We start from the raw sequence: 24,921 nt of genomic DNA on the forward strand, positions 1-24,921 counted from the left end.
TAAATATTACCTAGTGAGGACCACTTTAAGCCTAATCACTATTATATTTTTATGTGGCATGCACTTACAACAATTGAAACTCTAGAACTTGCTTTGCTTCTTTTCAAAGTCACAATAGCATTTGTGTGCATGGAGATTAAGGATATTGTCATTCTTGTTTCATCATAAATTCTAATTTCTTTCTCCACAATTTTCTTGAAACATTCGCATCTAGCATTTTAACCTTTGATCAGCTTTGCTTGTCATGTTTATATTGAGAGTGTTGGTTGAATTCTTGATGAGTTAGATTATGCAAGATGACAAGGTTGTAAGTGTGGGGGAGGGATTTTGGACAAAATTAGAGGGCTTGAAGGATTTTTGATGGCTTCATGAGGGTTGCTTTTTGACTTTCGGGAATGAAATGGAAGTGACAAGAGTCCTTCATCTCTATGATTTGCTAAAAGTGATAATTTAGTGGTGTTGAAGCTAAATGCTGAACTTGATTTGTGCCAACTTCTTTTACAAACTCTCTGGACAGTATTAAGTTAATGAAGAAAGCTGAAAATCACAGCAGTATATATGTTTGTGCCAAGTTTTATTTGCAAATTTTGAATTGGTGAGGAGCTATGTTAAGTTGTTGGTTTTTGTTGTTATTTAATGCTCTACCTTTTTCAAGTTCTTGAGTGCAAAACTTGGAGTTTTCAAGGGATCAGAGTTCTGATACTAAACCTGGAATCAGAGTTTTGGAAAACCCTGTTGAAATTACGATTCTGAAATTTAGAAATTATCAAGTTTATAATCAGCAACTATTCCAGTTGAGTTTCCTGGTAGTTCAGTACTAAATGGTGTTATAACTTTTGTAAACTTTTCATGATTCAAGCCTTAACTACTTTAACCGTTCAAATTCTGGAACTAGAATTCAGAAATCAACTTCAGAATCTAAATATGTTGTTACTAGAAAAGATTTCAAAGAAGCAGGGAAGTTTTAAGGATTGTTGGAAATTGAGGAAGTTGCTACATTAATGTTGTGAAAGTGGATTCCAGATGTCCAGAATTCAGAAGATTGTTGAGATTGAATCTGATATCTAATCAGTAATCCCAGGAGCTGTGTGAACAGCTAGATCAAATTGTTATTTTCAAAGGAAGGAGTTGTTGGATGTTAACAAACTGTTGTTTGCTGAAATTTTGTAAAATTTGCAGAAATAAAACATCAGATGATGTACAAACATAAATCTATTGTATGCCAAGTTTCTTATGCAGCTGCTTGATCAGTGAACTTAAGTAAAGATTTTGTTACCTTAGTACAAGTGATGCCTTTCTTTCTCAAGTCTTTAATGATACGAGATCTGGTTTCATGGAGCTGAATTCTAAAGAACTGTGCCTTTGTATCAGATTTTTGGGAATTGTAGATGCAGAGACTTATATTACAGGAACTGAAGTAGAATTCCTGGGCTTGAAATTGAATTGTTTAGGATCAGTCATAGTAGAAGCATGTAATTGAAGTGGTGATATACTGATCATCCAAAACAGCTGAAAAACAAAACTGTTTCAACAGAACTTGATAAAACAGAATTTTGTGCCAATTTTCTTACTGTAATTGTCCAGAATACAAACTGAATTTCAGCCATATCAATTCAATGCTAAATGTGTTTTCTTGTTAAGCTTAGCTATTCATGATTCAAGCTGGAACTATCTTGAATTCCAAATTTTGAAACTTTTGACAGTTATCAATAAATCTGTTTATGTCAAAGAGTTTAAATTGTGACATAAATTTAAATTGTTTTGTGGGAAGCTATCTTACAAACTTCTTAAATAGTGACTAATCCTAGTTAAGCACCTAACTTGCAATGCTATTTGATGTTATCGACTCAGAAGCTTGGAAGAAAGGGGTGCCGGAAATGCAGAGACAGATTGGAATTTCTAATTTTTGAACTGTGCTGTTGCTGGGACACCAAGTTCTGGTTACCTTTTCAACCATACAAAGATGACTGTATCTTTCCAACTAATCAAGGGAAAAGTGTCATCTATAACTTAGGAAATACATTTGAAGAAAATGCTCAGAAATGTGAAATTTAGAGACTTTGAAATTCCTGATTTTGTAAAAGCTGAATTGAGGAGTTCACTAACTTCCACTCCAATCCAACTGTGGAACCAATTGAGATAGGATCTGATTCTGAAGCTATGGATCCCTTGGAATTTGCAAATCTTTAAGCTCGGAACCTAAGTTTGATTTCCTAAATGGAATTCTGATACTTTGGATCTGATTTTTGGCTAAATTCTAGTACAACTAATTGACCAGCAATGTTTGCTCAATTCTTTGAAGCAAATCAAAATCTGTATCCATCTGAATCATTACTCCTGCTTACAATTAGTATCAACCTGTGCAGAATCCAGATGTTAGTGATACTAGGCTCCTGTTTCATCAGATGCCACAACTGATTCTGATCTGATTTCTGAAACTTTCTTGAATTTGAATTTTTGAACCCAATTTCTTGAATTCCTTAAATTTGATTGTCTTATCTGAATTTCTGAAAATGATACAATGTAACTTGTGTATAAGAACTGTCAACAAGGAGCTTTCTTAGTTTAGCAACCTTAGAAATGAAATTGCAACAGAAATAATAATTTCAATATATGCATTGCATGACAGAATGATTCAACTATCCTTGCAATTATCCTTGTTGGGTTCCATATTGTCAAACATGCATTTAATTTTGGGATGTTAATGCAACAAAGCTCAGATCTTTAATAAGATTTCTGCTGCAGTGAACTTAAGATTGCTACTCATGGCACTGATGGGCCTGATGTTCCTGACAATACTTCATTTTATACATTTGGTATTACATGGGTCAAAGCATTGCCTACAATTCAATTTATGGAATTGCAGCTGATATTACTGCAACAATATTTTCCATGGAAGACAAGCTTGACATCACAATGGGTGTAACTGTTGGATAATCTACACATATATTAATGTTCAATATTCCTCTGCCACAACTCTTTGAAACAAATGCTTTTGAGTAATCAGTTTCCAACTTTTGGAGAAGCAAATGTCAGGAATTGTTAGACAAAGGGTGAAGTTGATACAATGTAGCAAGTAGGAGAGAAAATTGGCACACTTAAGTCATTAAAGAAGTATCAAGTAGCCAGATCAAGAACAGAAAAAAAAAAGAGAGAAATGAACAAGTGTAGAATTCTGCAGAATAAGGAATGTAGCATTCTTGTGCCAATTTGGAAATGATGAGCTCTGTAATGCAGGAAGTCTTTAAATTTTAATCTGAAATCCTGAAACAAACTTCTTGAACTACTTTGAAGCTGAGATGATCTCTAAAATATGCTGCAGAAATCAAAGATCAGTGGAGATATGGCAAGTATCATCTAAAAACAGGGAAATACAATTGAAGAAAGTGCTCAGAAGGTTGGTATTGCAAGGTTCTGGTCAAAGAAACTGAAATGAAGTTCTTATTTAATCATTATCAAGTGGTATTATATCCTTTTCAAGCTTTCTTGTTTCAAGAACTTGAAACTTCTTCGAACCTAAATTCCTGAATTTCCAGAATCTATTCGAACTAACTGTTTTTGATTTATATGGGTGATGAATTTCTGTTGCAAGTTTCTGGCCGGTGAGAGTTAAAGATGAGGATTTGATGTTCCATTATCAATCAATGTAGAGGAGAATCATGGATGCATGCATAATTCGATGGAATTGTGTTGCTGGAATTGTCCAGCTCCATTGCAAAAAAAAATTATTGTAGAATGATTATTATTGTTGTTGAAGGAATGTGGAATTCAGTGGTTGTGATTCCTGTAAATGCCTAGTTGAATTTGCATGTGATGTGTAGTTGTGTGTGCCAAGAATTCTTTTGCAAACCTCAGGACAGTAAGATGAGCTCCTGCTGGATTTAAATCTGAATTAAGTATGGATAGGAGATGCAGAATTAAACAGAAAGAAAAAAGAAACATAAGCTACAGATCAGATTTGGAAACTGATGTATCAACTTGGATTAATTTTGATGAGATTTATTCTTCAGGATGGATTGAATTTGTGCCCAGATTTGTATTATGTTTTCCATGACAACAACTCTAAGAGGATGCTCCTACACTGCTGAAATTGTGGGAAACTTGTAACTGCATAACACTATAGAAACTCTGTAGAAATTCTACAAAAATTACTGGTCTGCACGAATTTGATCTAGGACTTCACTGGAATTTGCATAACTAAAAATTACAGTATTCACCTGTGCGTTGGCTCACAATTTCTGTGATTAGAATCTCTGAGGTTGTGTCTGAATGTACATCAAAATTTCAAATTATGTAATTGTGAGTTGCAGGAATAGATTTGATTTGCTAATTTTGGAGCTGTGTTTGATTATTGCTGAATTTTATAATCAAAGCTGCATTTGGTGGTTAATGGAATTTGACTTGGTCTTCTGCCAAGGCATTAGAGATGCACATTTTTTCTGAAAATGACAGAAACAGAGAACAAAATTTGCAGCAGAAAAAAAAATGAAGACAGTGGTTTAAATGTGTTAAGATTTGGATACATGTAGCGTTGAATTGTCCGAGATGGACATTGATTTAAGTATGGGGGAGGGAACTCTTCTTCATGATTTGAGTTTGTTTTAACTTCAAGATTCTGAATTGAAGTGTGAAAAAAAAAATAGAAAAGAGAAAATTGGCAAGACAAAGAGTATCAAAGTGTGGAGATAGAGTATCAAGTTCTATGTTAGCCATCAAATTGAAGAAGAGGTTAGCTTGATATTTTGAATTGGCAATGACAAATGGTATTCATCTCTTTACACATCAAAATGGTCAACTCATCAAAATATATTCCTCCAATACTCTTATCCTTTCAATTTTCTTCACTAAATTCTTTTCTTTTGCCATTTCATTCACTTTTATTATTCTTCTTGCTTCCATTTCAATTCTTGATGATAAAATCCTTTTGATTCATGTATGCTATGTTTTATAGTGATGGAGAATTAGAAAATAAGCAATCTTATGGTAGTGAAATGTTGTGAGTTGCATTGAGTGAGCTCCATTTATATGTATGTTTGAGTGTGAGAGATAGATTAGGTAAATCCCTTATGAGATTGCAACTTGCTTAATTTTTCAATTGCATTGAAACTACCATACCTACTGATTATTGTTTGGATTGTACTCATGATTGTTTGTGATCTTTAGATGGTCTCAGTTAAATTCCTTTTACTATCTTCTAGGTATTGTTAGGGAATTTGTGTGGAGATGATTTTTGGTTTTCTTTACTTGCACGGGACGTTCAAGATTAAGTGTGGGGGATTTGATAATCATGATTTTACTATATTATTTTGATTCATATATGCATGGTTTGATGTTGAATTCATAGGTTTAAATCATGGTTACATCACATTTTATGCATTGTATCGATTTTGGACTTAATTACAAATTATCTTATTTTTGTGTTATTTGATGCTAATATTTGATTCTTATTTTGTAGGCATCAAAGGATCTTGGATTTGGATCTATTCGAATCGAAATTGTGCTTAAATCGGAGTTTAAACGAGAAGATCAAGTTACGGAGTATTATGGGTCGTTCATCGAAGATTGGACAGATCTGAACCATCCAGTGAAGATCTGGTCGATCCGACCTAAGGGAGAGTAGATCCAGACCCTTAATGAAGATCAGTACCTCCGGATCGGATTTTGGGTGGCTTTTCACCGTTGATCAAGCTCCAAATCACTCACAGCCATCCGTTCAGATCTGGATCAGATTCAAAAGAGAAGCTACAGTAGCATTTGGCTTCGTCGACTCCTCCACGCAGCTTAGTCCCGACACGCGTCTTCTTCCGGATTTCGGCCCCTTTCCTTTCTCCGATCATCCTCTCAAATTTCAACCTCGGTGGATAATCTCTACAGCAGCTCATCCCGATCATCTGGAGCCGTCGTTGGATGTTTCCTCCGGCGGAATTCTTCTCTCGGATCTTCTCTGTTCCAACACCGATTTGGAGGTGTTCTACTAATCGGTGACTCCAATTCACATCAGCGACTATCGGCGGTGGTCCTCCGGTGTTCCTGAGCTCCATCCGACAGCATTCCATCATCCGCAACTTCATCCCAGATCCAGAGATTCCGGATTGAAGATGTTCAGATTTTCGGCACTTGATTGGTTTAGGGTTGTTTCCAACGTGTCGAGTGTGGTCCGTCGGCACTGTTGAGCATTCCTTGAACTGAGACGCACTTGAGATGCTCCATTGAGGTCCGGAGTTGGGTGTTCTCGACTTTGGTATTCTTGTGTGACAGCAAGAGTGTGTTGCTTGATAGATTGGTTGTGAGAATGGATTGGTTTACCATTTTATTTCATTTTGCTACTGTTTTATAGCTTAGAATAGATTCCTTTTATGTTTGTTATGTTTTTATTCAAGTAATTTAGCATTTCATTACCTTGTTAAAGCTTAATTGTGTTTAATTTGTGCTTGATTAATTGTTTAGTTGGGTAGTTTTAAGTTAGGGTTTATTTCACTTTGTTACTGTTCTTACAGTTAGATTATATTTCTTTTGATGTCATCTAGCATTTCCTTATCATGTTTAGTAGATATAATTTCATTGAAGCTTAGTTTAAGTCTTATTTGATGCTTGGTTAATTGTTTAGTGTTTAAGTTCTAAGTTAGGGTTTACATCTTGCTTTAGATCAGATTTAATTGCGTCTCGTCATTTCATATTTAGTTTGAATGTGTTGATGGTTTAATTATGACGTAGGGTGACAATGCGTTATGGTTTGATCATTGGCACCTAGTTAGGTTTCATTTATGTATTAGATTAATTTCTTATTGTTGTGCTTTTCATTTGTTAGATTTACATTCAAAGCTTAAAACCCCCATTTTTATATTAAAAACCCCAAAAATGAGAATAACGTACAATCCTAAGTTATCATCCAACCACTAGTTCCTCGAGAGATCGATCCCGAGCTCGTTATTACAACATTATTGTGTAGTTAAGGGGTTCAGTGAATATACATTGTTAATTTGTTCTACGAGTGTGACAGACTTGTTATCAATGGTCCAGGCTCCCGGAAGTAGATAAACTTCAAGGATAAAGCTTTGACGAGAGCTCGCTACGTCCGCACAGTCCAGACACCCGGGAGGGGATCTAGATACCCGGATAAGGCTATAAAAGAAGGGTTCAACCATGAGCTTCAATATAATATTCTCTGTGACTTTCGTACTCACACGGTACTCCAAAAAGGCCTCCGGGATACCGAAAAGCTGCTTTAACAAACTACGCTTGCTCTTTCTACTTTGTATTATCAGTATACTTTTATTTCTTGCAATCTGTACTTAATCTTTATATTTATCATTCGTGATTATAGTGATTGCCCAACGAAAGAACTCAGCGTGTGCGGACCTTGGAGTAGGAGTTATCGAAAGCTCTGAACCAAGTAAAAACTACTGTGTTAGCATTTTGAGTTTGTTTGTTTTCCGCTACATAATCTTATGATTTCCGAAAAAGTGAAGGACAATTTTCACCCTCCTTCTAGCATCTTTACGATCCTACAACACTTTCCTATTTTTTTCATACTTGTATTTGATTCTCTTCTGACGGTTTCGAAAGAGGTTTATAGTGGATAGCTCGTCGATATGATCTAAGTGATTTAAAGGCTGCGAACCAAGTAACCAATCGTGTCCTATTTTGTTTATTGTTACTCAATTGTTTTTATTTTTTCGCTGCACGTTTGTATTTCAATTTAACCCTATCCTATAGTATCACCCTGCGGCAGATTTAGCAACGTTAGTATTTTTGGAAGTTCTTTCCTATTTTGAGGGCGACGAGGTTATAAAGGGATCCCTAAGGCTCATAGAAGGAGGAGGAGTTCCTTGGTGATAAGGAACCTTAGGAGAGTCGTTTCAAGGAGCAAGAGGAGTTGGATGAGCAGCCTGGAGATGATCTATGTTTCATAGAATAAGTCTTTCTATCTTTTCTACTCTAGATTGTAAAAGCTTATTTACTATATCTTCTTAATGTAACTATATATCCATGGAGTAGTGCTCTTAATTAGGGGTGTAAATGAACCAAGCCGCTCGCGAGCTATTCGAAGCTCGATTCGATAAAAGCTCGTTTAAGCTCGTTTAATGAGGCTCGTTAAGATAAACAAACCAAGCTCAAGCTTCGTAATATTCAGCTCGTTAGCTCGTGAACACGTTCGTTAAGCTCATTAAGCAACTTTTAAATAAAAAAAATGATAGTTTTGATATTGAATTTATAGATTTTACACTCTACTTATGAAAAATATAAACAAATATATTAAATTTATTTATTAGAATAAAATTATAAATTTTAATAATAATATTATAATGTTATCTAAATATATAATTTAGTTTTTAATGATTATTTAAATTTATGATTTATATTTATTAAGCTCGTTTAGGCTTGATAAAAGCTTGAATAAGCTCGTGAGCCATGAATATGTTCGTTAAATAAAGCTCGAGCTCGGCTCGACTATAAACGAGCCAAACTCAAACATTCAAGAGTTCGGCTCGGCTCGGCTCGGCTCGATTACACCCCTACTCTTAATTATAGAACTAGGGAATAACCCTAACATGTAGACGTTTTGTTGTTTTGGAGTTTGATATATTTACGTTCCTTTATTCTATGATTTGATTGTTTATAGTTGGATTTACCTAGTAGCCAGTTTCAGAAATCAGACCATCCACCCTAAGACTAATTGAACTCAAGCTAGTAGCCAGTTTAAGAAATCAGACCATCCACCCTAAGACTAATTGAACTCAAGATGATATACATGTAATAATAATAATAATAATAATAATAATAATAATAATAATAATAATATCATTGTCGTTTGCACACACCCTCATAACTCTGGGCATCGTCCATGTCAAATTAAGCCAATTAACTAAATATTTAACTAGTTGCAGGCTTCCAGAAGAGATTAACCGCAACCGGCAACTTAACTCCACTGCACGTACAGAACAGACAACGTTGTAAATCAAACACCACCAGCTGCATGCAGTCAATCAAAATTCCATTAATCTGGTGAATGATGTAAACGTTTTGGATAACCGTTAATTTTGGCGTCTAGAAGCGTTGGATAACTTATCCACACTCTTGGGTGCATACGAGTAAACCCTAGCCATATAGAAAATCCTATATATATCAACACCATCACCTTCTAGCACTGTAATTAAATCATTTATTCCTGCTTTGATTCTGAAATAAGCTCTACTCTGCTGCCATATTTCTTTGCTCGACCACCAACACAGACGAAATGAGGCAGCAGAATAGAACTTGTTCCAGTGTTGATCGATCGAGAAGGTGTGGAGACCAGTGGCATGATGGCCGGTGAGGTTGCCAGCTGACAAGTTGCTAATCATTGAGATTAGATTAATTATATAAATAGCTCTATATCTACATCTATATCTATATCAATATCAATATAGTAGCTTGATTCCCTTTCCAAACCTCAATACAATCCTACATCTTATTCTACAACTCTTTTACGTTAGTATAAATATAGAACCGAACACTTGCAAACAGGCGAATTTCTAGATAGATGAACATGAAGCTCCACAATTAACCTGCAAAACATTTAAGGGTGTTTCAGTTGCCGCTATCGATGTATCTATACTTGGAATCCCTTTGCCACCAAGAAGGCCAAGAAGATACTTTTTGGTAGATACTAGCTGTCTTCTGCAATTCAACTATAGAAACATCATGGCATCTTATTATGGCTGCCAGATATTCTAAAATTCGACAGTATTTTGGGTCTGTTGTTATGGCTCTTTATCATAAATGATTGTACCTCAGGGATGCCAATCAAGTAGATACTGACTACCACAAGAAGTTAAAGGATGTCTAAACTCTAAACAAGGATTGAGCTGTGAAAGTTCGAACATGCTGAAGTATATATTATCAGAGAAACACTTGAGACCCTACCCCTTTTCCTTCCCCCTTCCTTGTAATCCCCCACCACCATCGACATCAGTAAATATAATAACAAACTCGATATTTTACCTTGTGAGAAACGAATGCAAGGAAAGAAAGTGATATCACTAAAACTTATTCAAAAATTGCTCAAAGGCCAAGCTCTAGAGGAAAACTTTCGCAGTTTTTGTATTATTAGAGAAAAGAAGCTCTGAACCAGCTGGTTGCTTTCCCTGAGACACAAGCAATGATGACAAATGGTTCACATGGAGTTTGTTCTCTTGTAAACAGATTATGACACCATAGACATGATAAAATGGACCATTGGCCATCATTCTATTTGTTAGCCAAGATTGCTAGGTTCACAATGGAAATTTTGGTGTCACAGCGCCCAGTAGAAAGGTCAAAGAGAAAAGGCAACAGCTTGTTCAAATCATGCCACACGTGAATACTTTGCTTGTGTTGAAGGGACGAAATCATATAATTAAGATTGTCGTGAGTTTCCAAAAGGAAAAAAGGAGCAAAAAATCAAAACGGCACCCTTTTTCATTTATCATCATAACAATGCCCCATCCCACCTCATCCCGTTTTTGTTCATGAAAATATCTTAATTTTCGATGTATTGTAGTAGCTACGAGTCATATACAATTGCTACAACATAGAAAAAATAACTTAAACATAGTTGTAGCAATTACAAATCATAATTACTACACAGTTATAGCAACTATAGTTCATAGTTAATACAACTACATAGTTATAATAACTACAGTTAATAGCTGCAACAACTAGATCTTGTAACTACTATACAGTTATAACAACTATGAACCATAGTTGAAACAACATAATGTTGACTAGTGTTAATAAGAGATGAAGTGTCTATGTTGTAGCAGCTATGATTCATATTGATCAAAGCTGAAGTATTCATGTTATAGCAACTACAGTTCATTACTACTACAATATAATGTTACTAGTGTTGACCAAAATTGAAGTGTCCATGTTATAGCAGCTGTATTTTATATCTATTACAACAACACTTAAAACAAGAGTATTTTCAGGAACCAAAATAGGGTAAGATTGGATGAGACGTTATTTTGATGATAAATGAAAAAAGGGTATTTTTTTTAACGATTATAATAAAAAAATGACACCCTTTTGGATTCTCCCCAATTAAATAATAATAATAATAAAATAATCATCCATTATTTCATTCTAAGCCAAAACTAAATCTCAATACTACAAGAACCAACTAATAGACAATCCTATCATTGTTGCAACTAGAAAATAGTTTAGTTTAGAATTACGAAATACTGAATAAGGGACACAAGAACCAGCTTTCCGCCTAAAGAGAAGTCATTCATCATTCTGATTATTCCATGAAATCATTAGATCAACCGTCTATAACATGTTGCATGGGACGATAAGTTTCATTATGCTGAACTATTTCAAAACAGGAATTATCTTCGAGTTCATGTTAACGACAAACAAATAGGCTTATACACAAAGTTGCCTGTCACATCTTTCTCAATATAAGGATTATAAAGATCAGAGTGAGCAAACGTAACAATCAAATGGCATAAAGGAAAGCCAAGAACAACTTACCTAACCTGAAAAGCAAATTGCAGTCCAAGACTAAAGAAAATGGTACTGAAAGCAATTCTACTTGCTGCCATATTTGAGAAGAGGAAGCACCTTAAATCTCCCTACTCTATTCTACATCTGTTTCAGTAGCCTGATACCTCAGATAACTTCAAAGATTGTGAAAGCTGATCCATACTCATGTTGGATACTCAATCAGAGCCTAACATACAAATGTTACAATCAACTAGTAAGCAAACAAAAACCATGGAGGATAACCAAGGCATGCCGGAGTTTAAGAAAATATGAACTCTTAGCTTGACAAAGCTGAGCTAATGCAAAAACATGCCTGGCCTACCCCTTCTCATTATGCCAACCAGAGAGAAAAATCATATCAAATAACAGTGAGGGAGTGATAAAGCAAAAGTAATCACAATTACAAACTTCTAAAGGAAATGGTGTGGAAGCAATTGATAATGCAGCTATATTGCTGTTCAAGGTTGACGACGACATACTATTTTAACTCCAATCTCACAGACTTGGAGAAGATGAAGCACATCAGCTATAAACTACCAAGCAAAAAAAATCGCGGAGGATAACAATAGATCAAATTTTGATGATCTTAGCAGCTCTTATGAGCGGGTTGGCCTTGGCAATCTGCTCTCGACCAGCGGCCTTGTAATCGAAAGGGCAATCGTGGGTGTCAGAGTAGCGGTGGAGGACACAGAAGAGATCCCCGCACCGACACCAGAAGTCAGTAAGCCCTACCCTTTTGTGGCAACTGGAGCAGCGGTTGATGAATCGAAACGGTGGCGGAGCCTCGTCGTTGAGTTTCAGCTTGTGCGGAAGATCCACGGCCACCGGGTTTCCCAAATTCTCAGGCGGTGTATTTGGAGCTGAGAGCTCTTGTATCGGCTGAAGGCAAAGAGCAGACGGGGAGGGTGGTGGTGGCGGCGGCGAGGAGGAAGTGAGAGAAGGGGAAGAGGGTTTGAGGATTTCAGCTTCATCCTTATTAAGATTGCATCTTTCCCCTGCCATCTGCCCGAAATCGAAGAAGAAAATCCTAAATACATATAAAAATCGATGCAAGTTCAAGATTCAACAAAATACATGTCGAAAGAAAGATTCAACAAAGCTGACTTTTTTCCTCCACGTTTTCAGGGAGAACAAACAAATCAGATAAAAAAATGGAATCAGATAAACAAATGAGAGATTGAATACCCGTCGGATCAAGCTCACCGGAGGTGAAATTCAACACAAGGCTAGGAACGAAATCAAAGACAGGGAAAGGAGATGATCAAGAACACCTCCTCGAGTCGGATTTGGAAACGCTCGGATGATCGATTTGGAAGAAAGGAAGGGAAGCTGCAAGTTGCCGAGGCATTTGGTTATAAAATAATAATAATAATTATAATAATAATAATAATAACTATTATTAATATAAAAAAGAAGAAGATAAATTCATATCGTACCCTCCCCCTACCTATAAATATGTAGATTTTGTTTTGGTACTATTTTTTTTAGCATATTAATTAACTCTGAGCACGGGGAAGCCTAACAAGTGATCATGATTCGTTTTAAAAAACTCTCAAAGAAAATCCCTTTATCTTCGTTTTAAACTCGTTCCGTCCTATTCTCCTCCAGGTGCATTCTATTCGGTAGAACTAGTTGTCCTACTATCCACTTCATGCATGGAGGCCTCTCAAGCGTATTTCAGACCTTAGAAAAAAAAATTAAACATTTTCTCTTCCTTAGCGACTTAGCTGAAAATTAATATATTCAGAATTATTTAAAAAACATAACGATAGAAATATGTCAAAGTATTTAAATAAAAATATCTAATTACTTAAATAAAAAAATAAACAAAAATGGAGAGAACAATTTTTATAAAAAGAAACAAATTGAGAAAATAATAATAAATAAATGAGACAATAACAAAAAGAATAAAAAAAATAAAAAAAAACTCATATAAAAAAATGACAAAATTCAATACAATTTCTAAAAATTACATACCATATATAGTGAGATCAGATCAAATTAATTATTATCATTTATCAAAAATTAAATGAGATTGTTTAGATACAGAACAAAAGAAAAAATAAATAATATTTTTTATCATCTAAACTAGAACCGTTGTAAATGATAGAAAGGCGATGAAGGAGAAATCAAAAAAATTATAACTGTGAATACAACTAAATTACATCTAAATAAAAGTTAAATTTAATATTTATAAAAAAGTGGAATGATAGAGATATCTAACTCACTGTTATTCAAAATTAATAAAATCTTCCATTTCGATCAAATACAATACGGATAAATGTATCATCATTTAAATTTAATCAAGGAGTGTAGTAGCACAACTTGAATCAGTGTGATTATTAAATATGATTTCTCTTCCTCAATCTCAACGAGCAAAAGAATCATAAAGAGGGAATTGGAAAAAGGCAAAAGGACAACTTGAAAAAAATTAACATTTTTATTTTACATTATATGAATAAAAAAATTTTAATTCATATTTTTTCTGATAAGAGGATAAAGCATCACCAACAAATAAAAGAGAAACACGAGAGAAGATTAGAATTAGAGAAATTGAAGAACAATATATTACATCATATAAAATAATATATATAATTAAAAATAAAATTAAAATATTAAAAATAGAGCCCTTTATAACTCTATCCATTAGAGTGAAAATGAGATCTTTATAATATCTAAACATTTGGATGGAGTGAAAACGAGATCTTTATAACATCTAAAAATTTGATTAAAAAATGGGATCATCCAAGTCTTTTATCATGTGAGCCTATTTTTCTCTATTTTTTTAAAAAACTATATATAAACATATATTTAATATATTTAAAATAATTACCAATAACAATAGGAGCCCTATATGTCCTGCCAGTGGCCGGTTACTAAAGAAGTAAAAATAGTATAGCAGATAAGAATGTGTTAGCTGCCCCTATTTATCCTATGTATAACTTCAACTCATCAATTAATCACCCACTCCGTCAATTTATTGTCCATGCAACCATAATTGTCTATACCCCATTGATTGCCTATTCACACCGTCCTTCCATTAATTACTCACATCCATCCATTAACTATCCATGCAACCATAATTGTTCTTAAGTGGCTCCATAATCGTTCTTCTATTAAGGCGATTATTACCACTTGACTCTACCCAATACCCAATAAGGTATTGGGAGGGGTGTATTTAGAGCCATTAATTTAGATTAGATCTATTGGTTTAGTCCATCCTATCAAATAATTTAAACGGATTGAATTTAAACTTTATCAACCCAAGTCCATTGAGGGTCGACCAGCCATGGGCTGACCCACCTAGGGCCGCGACCCATATGGGTTGGCCCGTGATAGACTTGGATTGGTCCGCAGGTTAAGAAGCACATATAAACTAAGGGGTTGTTTGGTTCTTTCCTAGGAATAAGAATCGGAATGAGAATCATTGTATTATTGAATGAGAATGAGTATAAGCATGAATATCACTCTTAAAAGCAATGTTTGGTTAGTTGCATATTTTCTATCGGAATAAATTAAAATTTCCTTTTTTACCCTTAAAGGAAAATTAGAGAAAAAATTAGATATGAGAGAAAAATGAATATGAGAGAAAAATATGATGAAAGAGAATGATGAGAGAGAAATTCTAATAAGAGAGAAAGTGTGATGAGAAAGAATGAAAGAGAGAGTGTGATGAGAGAAAATGAGAAAAGAGAGTGTGATAGGCGAGAGCATGATGAGAGAAGATAAGAGAGAAAATATGATGTGAGAGAAAGTATGATGGGAGAAGATGAAGAGAGATAGAAAATGTAATGAGAATGAGGAGAGAGAGAGATTGAGGAGAGAGAAAGTATGGTGAGAGAGAAAGTATGATGAGAGAGAAAGTGTGATGAGAAAAAAGAGAACTGTGAGTGTGATGGGAGAGATTGAGGAGAGAGAAAGTATGATTAGGAAGAAAGTATGATTAGAGAGAAAGTGTGTTGAGGAAAAAAAGGAGGTAGTGTCACAAGAGAGATTGAGGAAAGAGAAAATGTGATGAGAGCGAAAGTGTGATGAGAAAAAAAAGAGAAAAGAGAGTGTGATGGGAGAAATTGAGGAGAGAGAAAGTATGATGAGAGAAAAAGAAGGAAGAGAGTGCGATGGAAGAGATTGAGGAGAGAGAAAGTATGATGAGAGAGAAAGTGTAATGAGAAAAAAGAGAAAAGAGAGTGTGATAGGAGAGATTAAGGAGAGAGAAAGGGTGTGATAAAATGATGAGAGAGAAAATATGATGAGAGAGAACAAGGAAAGAGAAGTGATATGAAAGAAAAAATAAATAAATATATTTTGATATTTGATATTAAGGGAAAAAAATTTAGTTTTAGGTCAAGTGTATTTTTGGAATAAGGGAATATTTTGATTAATGAAAATAGGGTAATGGCTCATTGAAGGGGAGGTAAATGGGAATGAGTTATTACCCAATTTCAAAGATTCATTCCCTTATTTGCATTCATATTCCTATAATCCAAATATTAACAATGATAATCAATGATTCTCATTCCCAACTCCTATTCCCCTAAACAAAACACTCCCTTAATATCATTCTGTTATATTTTAGTTTCGGGGATAAAATTATTATAGTGTCTATGCTCTCGCTATAATTTATAGGTATGATCATCACTATCACAATAATTTTGAATAAAATAAAATAAGTTTGTTTATTTTTTTATAATTATAATTACTAAGTAATTACATAAAAATAAAAATATTAAAATCATGGTTCTATGTTATAGTGCAGTGGTAAGAGATGGACCTCCTTAGAGAATGAATGTTTAAATCTCACTCTAACATATCAATAATTTGAGCGCTTTTATTTTTTTTTTCCTTTTCCTTTTTTTGTCGGCACATCTCTCTTTCCTCTTGTCATTTCACCCCTTGTCTTATGACCCTCGCGGAGGGAAAAGAACATAAACCTATGATTTACATCGATCGCACCGGTGAACGTCACGATAAAGCTGAATTGCTTCTACTTCCTCCTCCAGATCTCTGTGGGTTGGTGGGATGACGACTTCGTCGATTAGGCTGCGAGTCCGTTATTCGTCGATTGGGGATAGGGGGGGTTGTTGAGCAACGGTTTACATTTAAGAGGCAAAAGTTGCGGGCTGGCTGGAGGACCTTTAACTGGATGGGCCTGTGAGATATGATGGCATCCAAGTTCTCTGGGTCATCGTCGTCTATTTTGCATCATTTGAATGAGTTCTTTGACCGAAAGGATGGGAAAGTGGCAGTGGGAGAGAGGAAGCAGGAGACAGTGCAACCATCTAGGAGCAATTTACAGGTGATGACTGTTGCTGCCGAAGGCAGTAGCATGGTGTATTTGACCCATATGCCGGATTTCCTTCGCTTGAGTTACTCCGACCAGCTTCCACTTTCTCGGCTGATAGAGGAGATGGGGTTGTGGCACGGAGGGATGCAGATGAAGGGGGGCACGAAAATATTTGGTATTAAGGAGGGAAAAATTAGTATTAGGTGAAGGGTATTTTTGAAATAAGGGAATATTTTGATTGTTAAAAATATGGTAATGACTAATTGAGGGGTAGACACGGAATGGGTCATTGCTCAATTATAAGGATTCATTCCCTTATTTGTATTCCATTCTTGTAATCCAAACATTAATAATGATAATCAACAATTGCTATTCCCATCCCTCACCCTAATTCCTCTAAACCAAACACCCCCTATTACTCTACGAGCGATTTCCTGACCTTCATCTTAGGGGGGTGTATTCAATGTTGAACTTTTAATTACTTTAAATGACTTTTATGGATTTTAAAAGTCTAGATGTATTCAATCTAGATTTTTATAAATTCAATAGAAATTTAACGGTATACAAATTGGATTTTTATAGAGTTTTAAAAAGTCATGTGGTATTCAAACTTGACTTTTTAAAACTCTATGAAATTCTTTTGGTATCCAAAATTTCAATAGATTTTCATAGATTCTTTTAAAATTCCTTGGATACAAATTTTAATCAATAAGAACTCTTCAACATACATGGTACAACTTTAAATATAAAATAAAAAATATTCTCCTCACCTTTGGGATTTCTATAGATTTCAAATTGTTTTAATTTTTTTTACGAATAAGTCATTTCTCTTCCCGCTCCTCAATTTACCGACCAACCCACAACTTGTCCTCCTCTTTCATTCATCGTCCATAGCGATGATATCTGTGAACTCAGGGCATCTCTTTTCTCATCTACAAAAGTCTTGTTTCCAACCATAAACAGAGAGAAGATCAAGGCATCTATGGGATCTTCCTGTATGGATTACATTCTCTACGAAAAGATTGCAAGAAGCTTATATCTTCATTTTGGATCTTTCTGTATTGCTAATTTTGTTTAGTTAATGCATCCGAGACAACAACTTTGGGACTTGAAAAATATAGTATATTTTATTTTTTCTCAAATTACTATATTTTTTTTACTCTTTCAATTCAATACGTTATAGTTTGACCAAATTAAAGAGTTAACCAATATTTCATGATAAATAAAAAATATTTAAAATTATTATAATATTGTTATATTTAAAATTATATTATTAATTTTTTTTTAAAAAAATATAAAATTAAGACATTATTCTTTTTTTTAAGCCAAACCAAATCAAAAATGTAAAAAGTTAAAAACAAGTTTTTTTTTTTTTTGACAAGTATGTTATTTATTATTTTATTAATTAAAAATTTAATTAGGTATTTTAGATTTTGTTAAAAGATAAATACGCGTGAGATCATGGCCACCTACGCTTTCCAAGGTTGTAGAAAATGAAAAGGAGTTGTTCAATCTTCGTCATGCCTTGAGAAATGTCATCGAGAGGGTATTTGGAATATTTAAATCATAATTTAAAATATTCAAAACAGCTCCTCTATTTACATATACTACACAAGTCGAGCTTATTTTGATTTGTGCCGGATTGCATAATTTTCTTAGTAAAGAGTGTCGTTCTGATAAATTTCCAATTGAACCAGATAACGAAGTTTCATCATCTTTGTCGGAACAAGTTCATGGTGTCTATTGCTTTGATAAATTATTTGATACTCAAGAACAACGAGTAAATGCCAATGCATGGAGAGATACAATAGCAAATCGAATGTGGAGCGATGTTTATCATATTGGTAATAACGAAACTTAGAATTTTTCTTTCCCATAAATCCACAAGTTTCTATGAAAAAGTTTATAAATATCAGTAAAAGTCTTAAAAAAAAAATCTATAAAATTTCATAGAATTTTTATCAAAGTATGTAAGATTTTATGAAAATCAATAAAAATCTATCAATTCGATGAAATCAATCATTAAAAAAAATCAATAAAAATTATTAAATCTGATTATAGCAAAGGAGATGGTTTTTTTTTCATCCCAATTCTCTTCGTGAAGTTGATCAATTGCGTGAGCAATTTAATAAAAAATAAATCAACCGGGTTCCATGGTCTCGTCGTCGTTGCCTTTCGTGTTCTCCTCGCCTCCTCTCCTCACCGATCGCAGTTCCATTTCGATCTCACGGTACCAATTCTTCTCTTTTCTCCATCCATTCAACTCTCATGCCGATATAGGAACCTTTATAGTTCTCGTTCTTCGGCAATCCCTCTCAGGGGCTGGAGCAAGGTTAGGGCAATGGCCGATAGGTGCGCGGTCGGAGAGGCAGGCGGTGGGAGCGTTGATATTTCCCAGGGTTTTCAGTGCTTGGATGGGATCCGGAGCATAGCCGAATCTGGTCGATTCAAGGTATGATCTAATTGGAACACGAGGACGATGCAATTTAAGTTTAAGTTCACTAAAACAGCGTGCTCTTTCTTCAGTTGTTTTTTTTTCTTTGCTGTGCAAGGCTTGGGAAAAAAATGTAATTTAACCGTATGCCATGATAGAGCAAGCAACCGTAACTAGCTGATTGTTACATATTGGCAGCAGAGATATCAAATTTGCTTACGATTAGGTGATGGGTGAAATTGAAGATTGGAAAAGCTTTGATCGAGCAATTTTGGAGATCCCAGTCTGTGGTTCTTCATTACTATCATTTTTTATTTATTTATTATTGACATGATAGGTATCCACTTTGCTCATGACGAACAAACTCTGCCATGGTCGGTCCCAAACCTTTATAAAGGAGGAGGGTTGCTTTAGGTTGTCACTAAGTATAAAACATAGGCAAATGTATGTGCGGATCCATCAAATTATTGCGCTAATGCTAGATTATTTACTAAAGGAATGCATTGTAGGATCTAACTATAACGTTTCAGGAAAAAAATGTCATCTCTATGAGAATTTAGGTGTAATTTTAAATATACAAGAGTTCTAATACTATGGATTGGATAAGAACGGAATATTGATTGTTTTATATTTTAAACATGGAATGTAGGAACGCTCACCAATAAAACAATGAAGGTAGTATATACGATGATTAGGAGAAGAATTAATATTCTGAATCTACAAGAGACAAAATGGATAGGGTAGAAGGTAAAGTTGATATTAAACTTAGATTTTAAATTATAGCACAACAACAATGCCTTATTCCACTAGGTGATGTCAGCTAATTTTACATTATAGTACACAAGAAAAAATAAAATAAGAAATGAAAAAAAATTATTGTCGTAGATTGTTCACTAGGGGATGTAGTAGGAATCAATAGGAAGGGAGATGAAATTGTAGTTCTTAAGATAGTGATACTAAAAGAAACTATTAATATAATTAGCATATATGCACCTCAAGTAGGAGTAGATGAAGACACCAAACATATGTTTTTGGATGACCTAGATGAGGTAACATAAAAAATTACGATGATTTTAATAAGAAATGGGCATATAGAAGTAAGAAATGAGGAATATAATAGGATACATAGGGGCTATGATTTTGGAATAAGAAATGAAGAAGGAAAAACTATATCAGATTTCATAATATTATATGAACTTATAATAGCTCATACATTTTTTTAAGAAGAGAGAATACCTGATCACATTCAAAAGTGGGAGAAAAATTTATAAAGATTGTATGATTATTCTGGGAGAAAACTTAACCACTCAACATAGATTAATAGTTTTAGATATGCGCCTCAAGTATAGTATTACTAGAAGGAAAACATGCATTTCTGCTAAGTTTAAGTGGTGGAAGTTAAAGGATGATAAGCAAAGTAACTTTAAGAAGAAGGTAGAGTACAAGTATTAGAAGGAATATATGGTGACTTGAATACAATATAAGATAAGATGATATTAAATTTGAAAATAGTGGTAAAGAGCGTACTCGGTGAATCAAGAGGATGGACACCATCAAATAAAGAATCTTATGAAAGTGATTGAAAAACGAACATCTTATAAATTACAACCTATAAGTTACTATACACTTGTAAGAACGAAGAAAAGTAGCCAAGAAAGAGACCAAATAAGAGGCAAGGTGACGAAAAGTACACACTTGTAAGTTACAACCTATAAGATACTGCATACTTGTATTGATAACTTGATACAAAAGAAGGGAAAAATAACATCTATAAAATAGTTAAAGTGAGAGAGAGTAAAACAAGGGATATTACTCAAATAAAATGTATTAAAGATGAATCAAGTACTAGTGAAGGATGAGAAAATAAAGGAGTGACAAAAGATGTATTTTCATCAATTTTTTAATAAGATTTAGGTAACCAACTTAACTTAGATAATTTAAGTAGATCAGAGGAGTATAGAAATTTAAATTATTATAAGAGAATTTAAACTTTAGAAGTAGAATAGACATTAAATAGATTTAAAATGAAAAAGAGGTTGGATTAGATGATATTTCAATAGACGTATGAAAGTATCTAAGCGAGTAGGATAATAATGACTTACGAAGTTATTCAACCTAATATTGAAAATAAAAAAAATACTTGATCAACGAAGGGTAAGTACTTTAATCCCCTGTGTAAAACCAAAAGAGATGGATAAAATTATGCGAATTTTAGGGGTATTAAACTAATGAGTGATACCATGAAATTTTGAGGAGTGATAGAAAAAAGATTAAGAAGACCAAGGTGATCAAAAATTAATTTAGATTTATGCCTGAAAGTTTGAGAATAGAAGTTATACATCTTAGAGAATTGATTGAAAAGTATTAGAAAAAGAAGCTACACATGATATTTTTTGATTAAAAAAAACTTATAACAAAATCATGAGGGAAATTATATAGACATTAGTGTAGTGTATATTAAAATAATTAAACATATATATGAGGATGTAACGATAAGAGTGAAGACCCTAGACAAATTAACTGAAGTGTTTCCCATATAGATAGAATTACATCAAGGATTAACTCTAAGTCCATATCTTTTTACATTAAAGCATCTACAATAGGGGATATTTGGAGGGGATATTTCTCCAAATATCCCCACCCCATTGGAAGGGGATATTATGGAGGAGATTTGAAATCACTAGGCATAGAGTTATGCCCGGTGATTTCTCCCTCTCTCTCTCTCTTTTTGTTTTTTTTTTAAATTTAAAAAATATATTTAGTGATGGAATTTGGAATATTTGATAGTGGGGTATTCATAAATATTTGGTTTGTGGGATATTTGATTGTGGGATATTTAAGGAATGAGATATTTGATTGATGATGTGAATGTGGGGACCACAAATATTTGGGAGAAATGTTCGATCTTATTGTGGATGCTCTTAGTAATGAACTACTTGACACATCTATAACATGTTATCATGGTGCATATTGTTTGCGAATGACAATGCTTCGGTCGATGAGACACATGAATGAGTAAATACTAAACTCAAATTTTGTTAGGATATAGTGTACAAAGTTTTCGCTTAGTAAATACCGAATATATAGAATTTAAATTTATTAGTGTTAGATGTAGTAAGGAAATTATTAAGATAGGAGATTACGAGTTACTTGTAACTAAGAACTTTAAATATCTAGGATTATTTTAGTAAAAGGATGAAGTGGTTGTTACAAATGTTTTACATACAATACTTGAAAGATGATTGAAATAGAAGAGGTCATCAGATATTCTTTATGATTGTAAGCTACCTTTGAAACCTAAAGAGAAGTCTTACAAAACGGTAATTAAATCTACTATGTTATAAGAAGTTGAATACTAGGTTATGAATTGTGCACATGAATAGAAGATAGTCACAGACATGGTTTAAAATTTCATTCTGTTCTAGGAGAAACGAGCTTCCTCCCATCGCCCGACACCCGCTGTGGGGTTATGGAGGCCCTCGGAGGCTGCCGCGATCCTACGGCGACCTCCGCGGCTCCCGATGGGGACGCCGGGGGGTGGCGGGTGCGATGATACATACAGGGAAAGAAAAGGAAGAATTTTATGTTAATTAATAATTAACTTAGGTTAATAATTTTAATTAACTCTTAGCTATAATAACATAATACTAATTGTTGGTTGCTACACCTGGATTCCGTTTTGTTTCCCTGTACAAAAATTTGTACAAGCATAGAACTTAATCTAGCTACCCATGTGCTCTACTGAAGTTAAACTTGGATTGCAAACGATGCTTAACATTATTAATCCAAGTTGCTCTTCAGAAGTTAAACTTGGATTGGAAACAATACTTAACATTTTTACTCCAAGTTTAACTGATATGATCTTCCTAAGTTAAACCATATTACAGAAGTTGATTAAATATCTATTTCAAAGATTGACTTTCAGGTTAAAACATGGCGAGACACTAGGCCTTCTTGGTTATGAGATCATTCACCACTTTCTAGACAAAACCTTTCAAAGAAATCGGATATTTAAACTTCTTACACTAAATTAGGTTTAACTACAGAGATCTCAATAGAAGCACAATATCGAAGCATGAAATCGAAACACAAAATCGATAACATAAACGATAGCCTAAAATCGAAAGCCTCTTGTGTTGGTGTTTCAGAATCCATGCAAAGGAAACTAACTAATTAATTCGAAGCGGAAACCATTAATTAGTTATACCTTTCTTTGTAGCTAAAGACCTCTTGATCTTTTGTTGTATTCCTCTCATTCTCTTGGACGTCGTGTGGGCAACGATCTACCAAAATAACTCCACCCGAACCACTTCTTTTCTTCCAAGAAACTCGAGCCACCAAGGGATGCTAGGATACAATGCCGCCTTCTCTTCTCCTTCTTCTCTATGAGGATGGCCGACCACACCAAGGAAAAAAGAGGAGCTAAGAGAGATCAATTCAATAACCTAAGGCAACTACTACCTCTCTTTTATAATCCTTGGTCATGGTAAAAAAGGAAATTTTAATAACAATTAAAATCTCTCTCTTTTAAATTTCCTATTGTACATGGCAACAAAAGGAAAGTTTTAAAATTAATCTCTCTCTTTTAAAATATGTAGACAACTATAAAAAAGGAAAGATTAATTAAAATTTCTCTTTTTAAATCATGGTTACAAAAAAGGAAAGTTTTATTAAAAATTAAAATCTCTCTTTTAAACATTATAGATAACTACAAATATGAAATTTTTTTAACTAAATTAAAATATCTCTTTAATCTTTTATAGATAGCTATAAAAGGAAAGATTTTAAAATTTTAAAACTCTCTTTTAAAGCCATGAGGATGGCTCTAATATTTTTAAATCAAAGTTTAATAAAACTATCTTATTATATATATATATATATTATATTTTAATTTTTAAAAAATATATAATATTTTTTTATTATATGGAGACGTTGTGATCTTCTATTTTTTCTTTTTCTTTTTAATTTTTTTTGTATTTTGTATTCTTTTAATATTTAGATTACATTTTTTTATTTTTAATTAATATATTTTATATTTAAAAATATGAAAATCATATAGGTATGACACGATATGGTACCAAAATTGTATCGTTCCGGTCTTATATTGAAACTCTGATACTGCTCGAGATTTTAGACAATGGTCAGAGACATAAAAATGTTAAGATGGATGTGCGAATATATAATGATGGATAGATAAGAAATAATAATATTAGAGAGACCGAGGGATGCATATAATATGATAGGGATATGTACTTAAGCGACTAATAAATGCGTGTTTAAGACTGACAAATACACACATTAAGAGGTGGACAAAAAAGGCTTAGCAACAATATGAAATTCATTTAAATATAAATGAGAATATAAATATGATATTAATTGAGTAACAAAGATAAAAAAAAAAATTTGGTTAGCAACGATAAAAATTCAATTAAATATAGATGACGATAAAGAATGGGATAGAACCCAATAACGTAGGAGGATCCATGTATCCGATCCCAATTAGTGAGATAAAGGTTTGATTGTTGTTATTGATATATTAAGATGATAGATATCCTACACACAACCCATTTCTTGTTTACAAAGGAAATGTGAACCATCATCTTATTCTTCTTTCACTGCAAATACTTTTCTCTAGTTAACATTACATTTTCCACCTTTATGAGATCTGTCCCCTGAATGGCGGAATCTAGAAGTCCGT

At 33.7% G+C, this 24,921-nt stretch overlaps 2 protein-coding genes across 5 annotated transcripts in view; one reads left to right on the forward strand and one right to left on the reverse strand.

The window, feature by feature from the left end:
* Nucleotides 1–11,861: 11,861 nt before the first annotated feature.
* On the reverse strand, nucleotides 11,862–12,845 carry LOC122024242 (zinc finger AN1 domain-containing stress-associated protein 15-like). Of its 4 annotated transcripts, none has more exons than XM_042582817.1 (2): nucleotides 12,709–12,845; nucleotides 11,862–12,507 (listed from the first exon to the last, which is right to left on the reverse strand). In XM_042582817.1, exon 2 carries the CDS (start codon nucleotides 12,505–12,507, stop codon nucleotides 12,076–12,078), a length of 432 nt encoding a protein of 143 aa, XP_042438751.1. In that variant the 5' UTR covers nucleotides 12,709–12,845; the 3' UTR covers nucleotides 11,862–12,075. The 4 variants fall into 4 exon arrangements, with proteins under 4 accessions (XP_042438751.1, XP_042438750.1, XP_042438748.1 ...); XM_042582816.1 differs by having other exon boundaries at nucleotides 11,862–12,532; XM_042582814.1 differs by having other exon boundaries at nucleotides 12,691–12,845.
* A 6,023-nt stretch (nucleotides 12,846–18,868) lies between these two features.
* Nucleotides 18,869–24,921, forward strand: part of LOC122025267 — a 31,407-nt gene continuing 25,354 nt past the window's right edge. The window contains exons 1-2 of the mRNA XM_042584047.1: nucleotides 18,869–19,019; nucleotides 19,109–19,241. Of these exons, the coding sequence (XP_042439981.1) occupies nucleotides 18,943–19,019; nucleotides 19,109–19,241 (210 nt within the window). The 5' untranslated portion in view covers nucleotides 18,869–18,942. The remainder of the gene's footprint in view (nucleotides 19,020–19,108; nucleotides 19,242–24,921) is intronic.

Source organism: Zingiber officinale, chromosome 9B, assembly GCF_018446385.1.
Source record: "Zingiber officinale cultivar Zhangliang chromosome 9B, Zo_v1.1, whole genome shotgun sequence".
In the NCBI taxonomy this organism is placed as follows: Eukaryota; Viridiplantae; Streptophyta; class Magnoliopsida; order Zingiberales; family Zingiberaceae; genus Zingiber; species Zingiber officinale.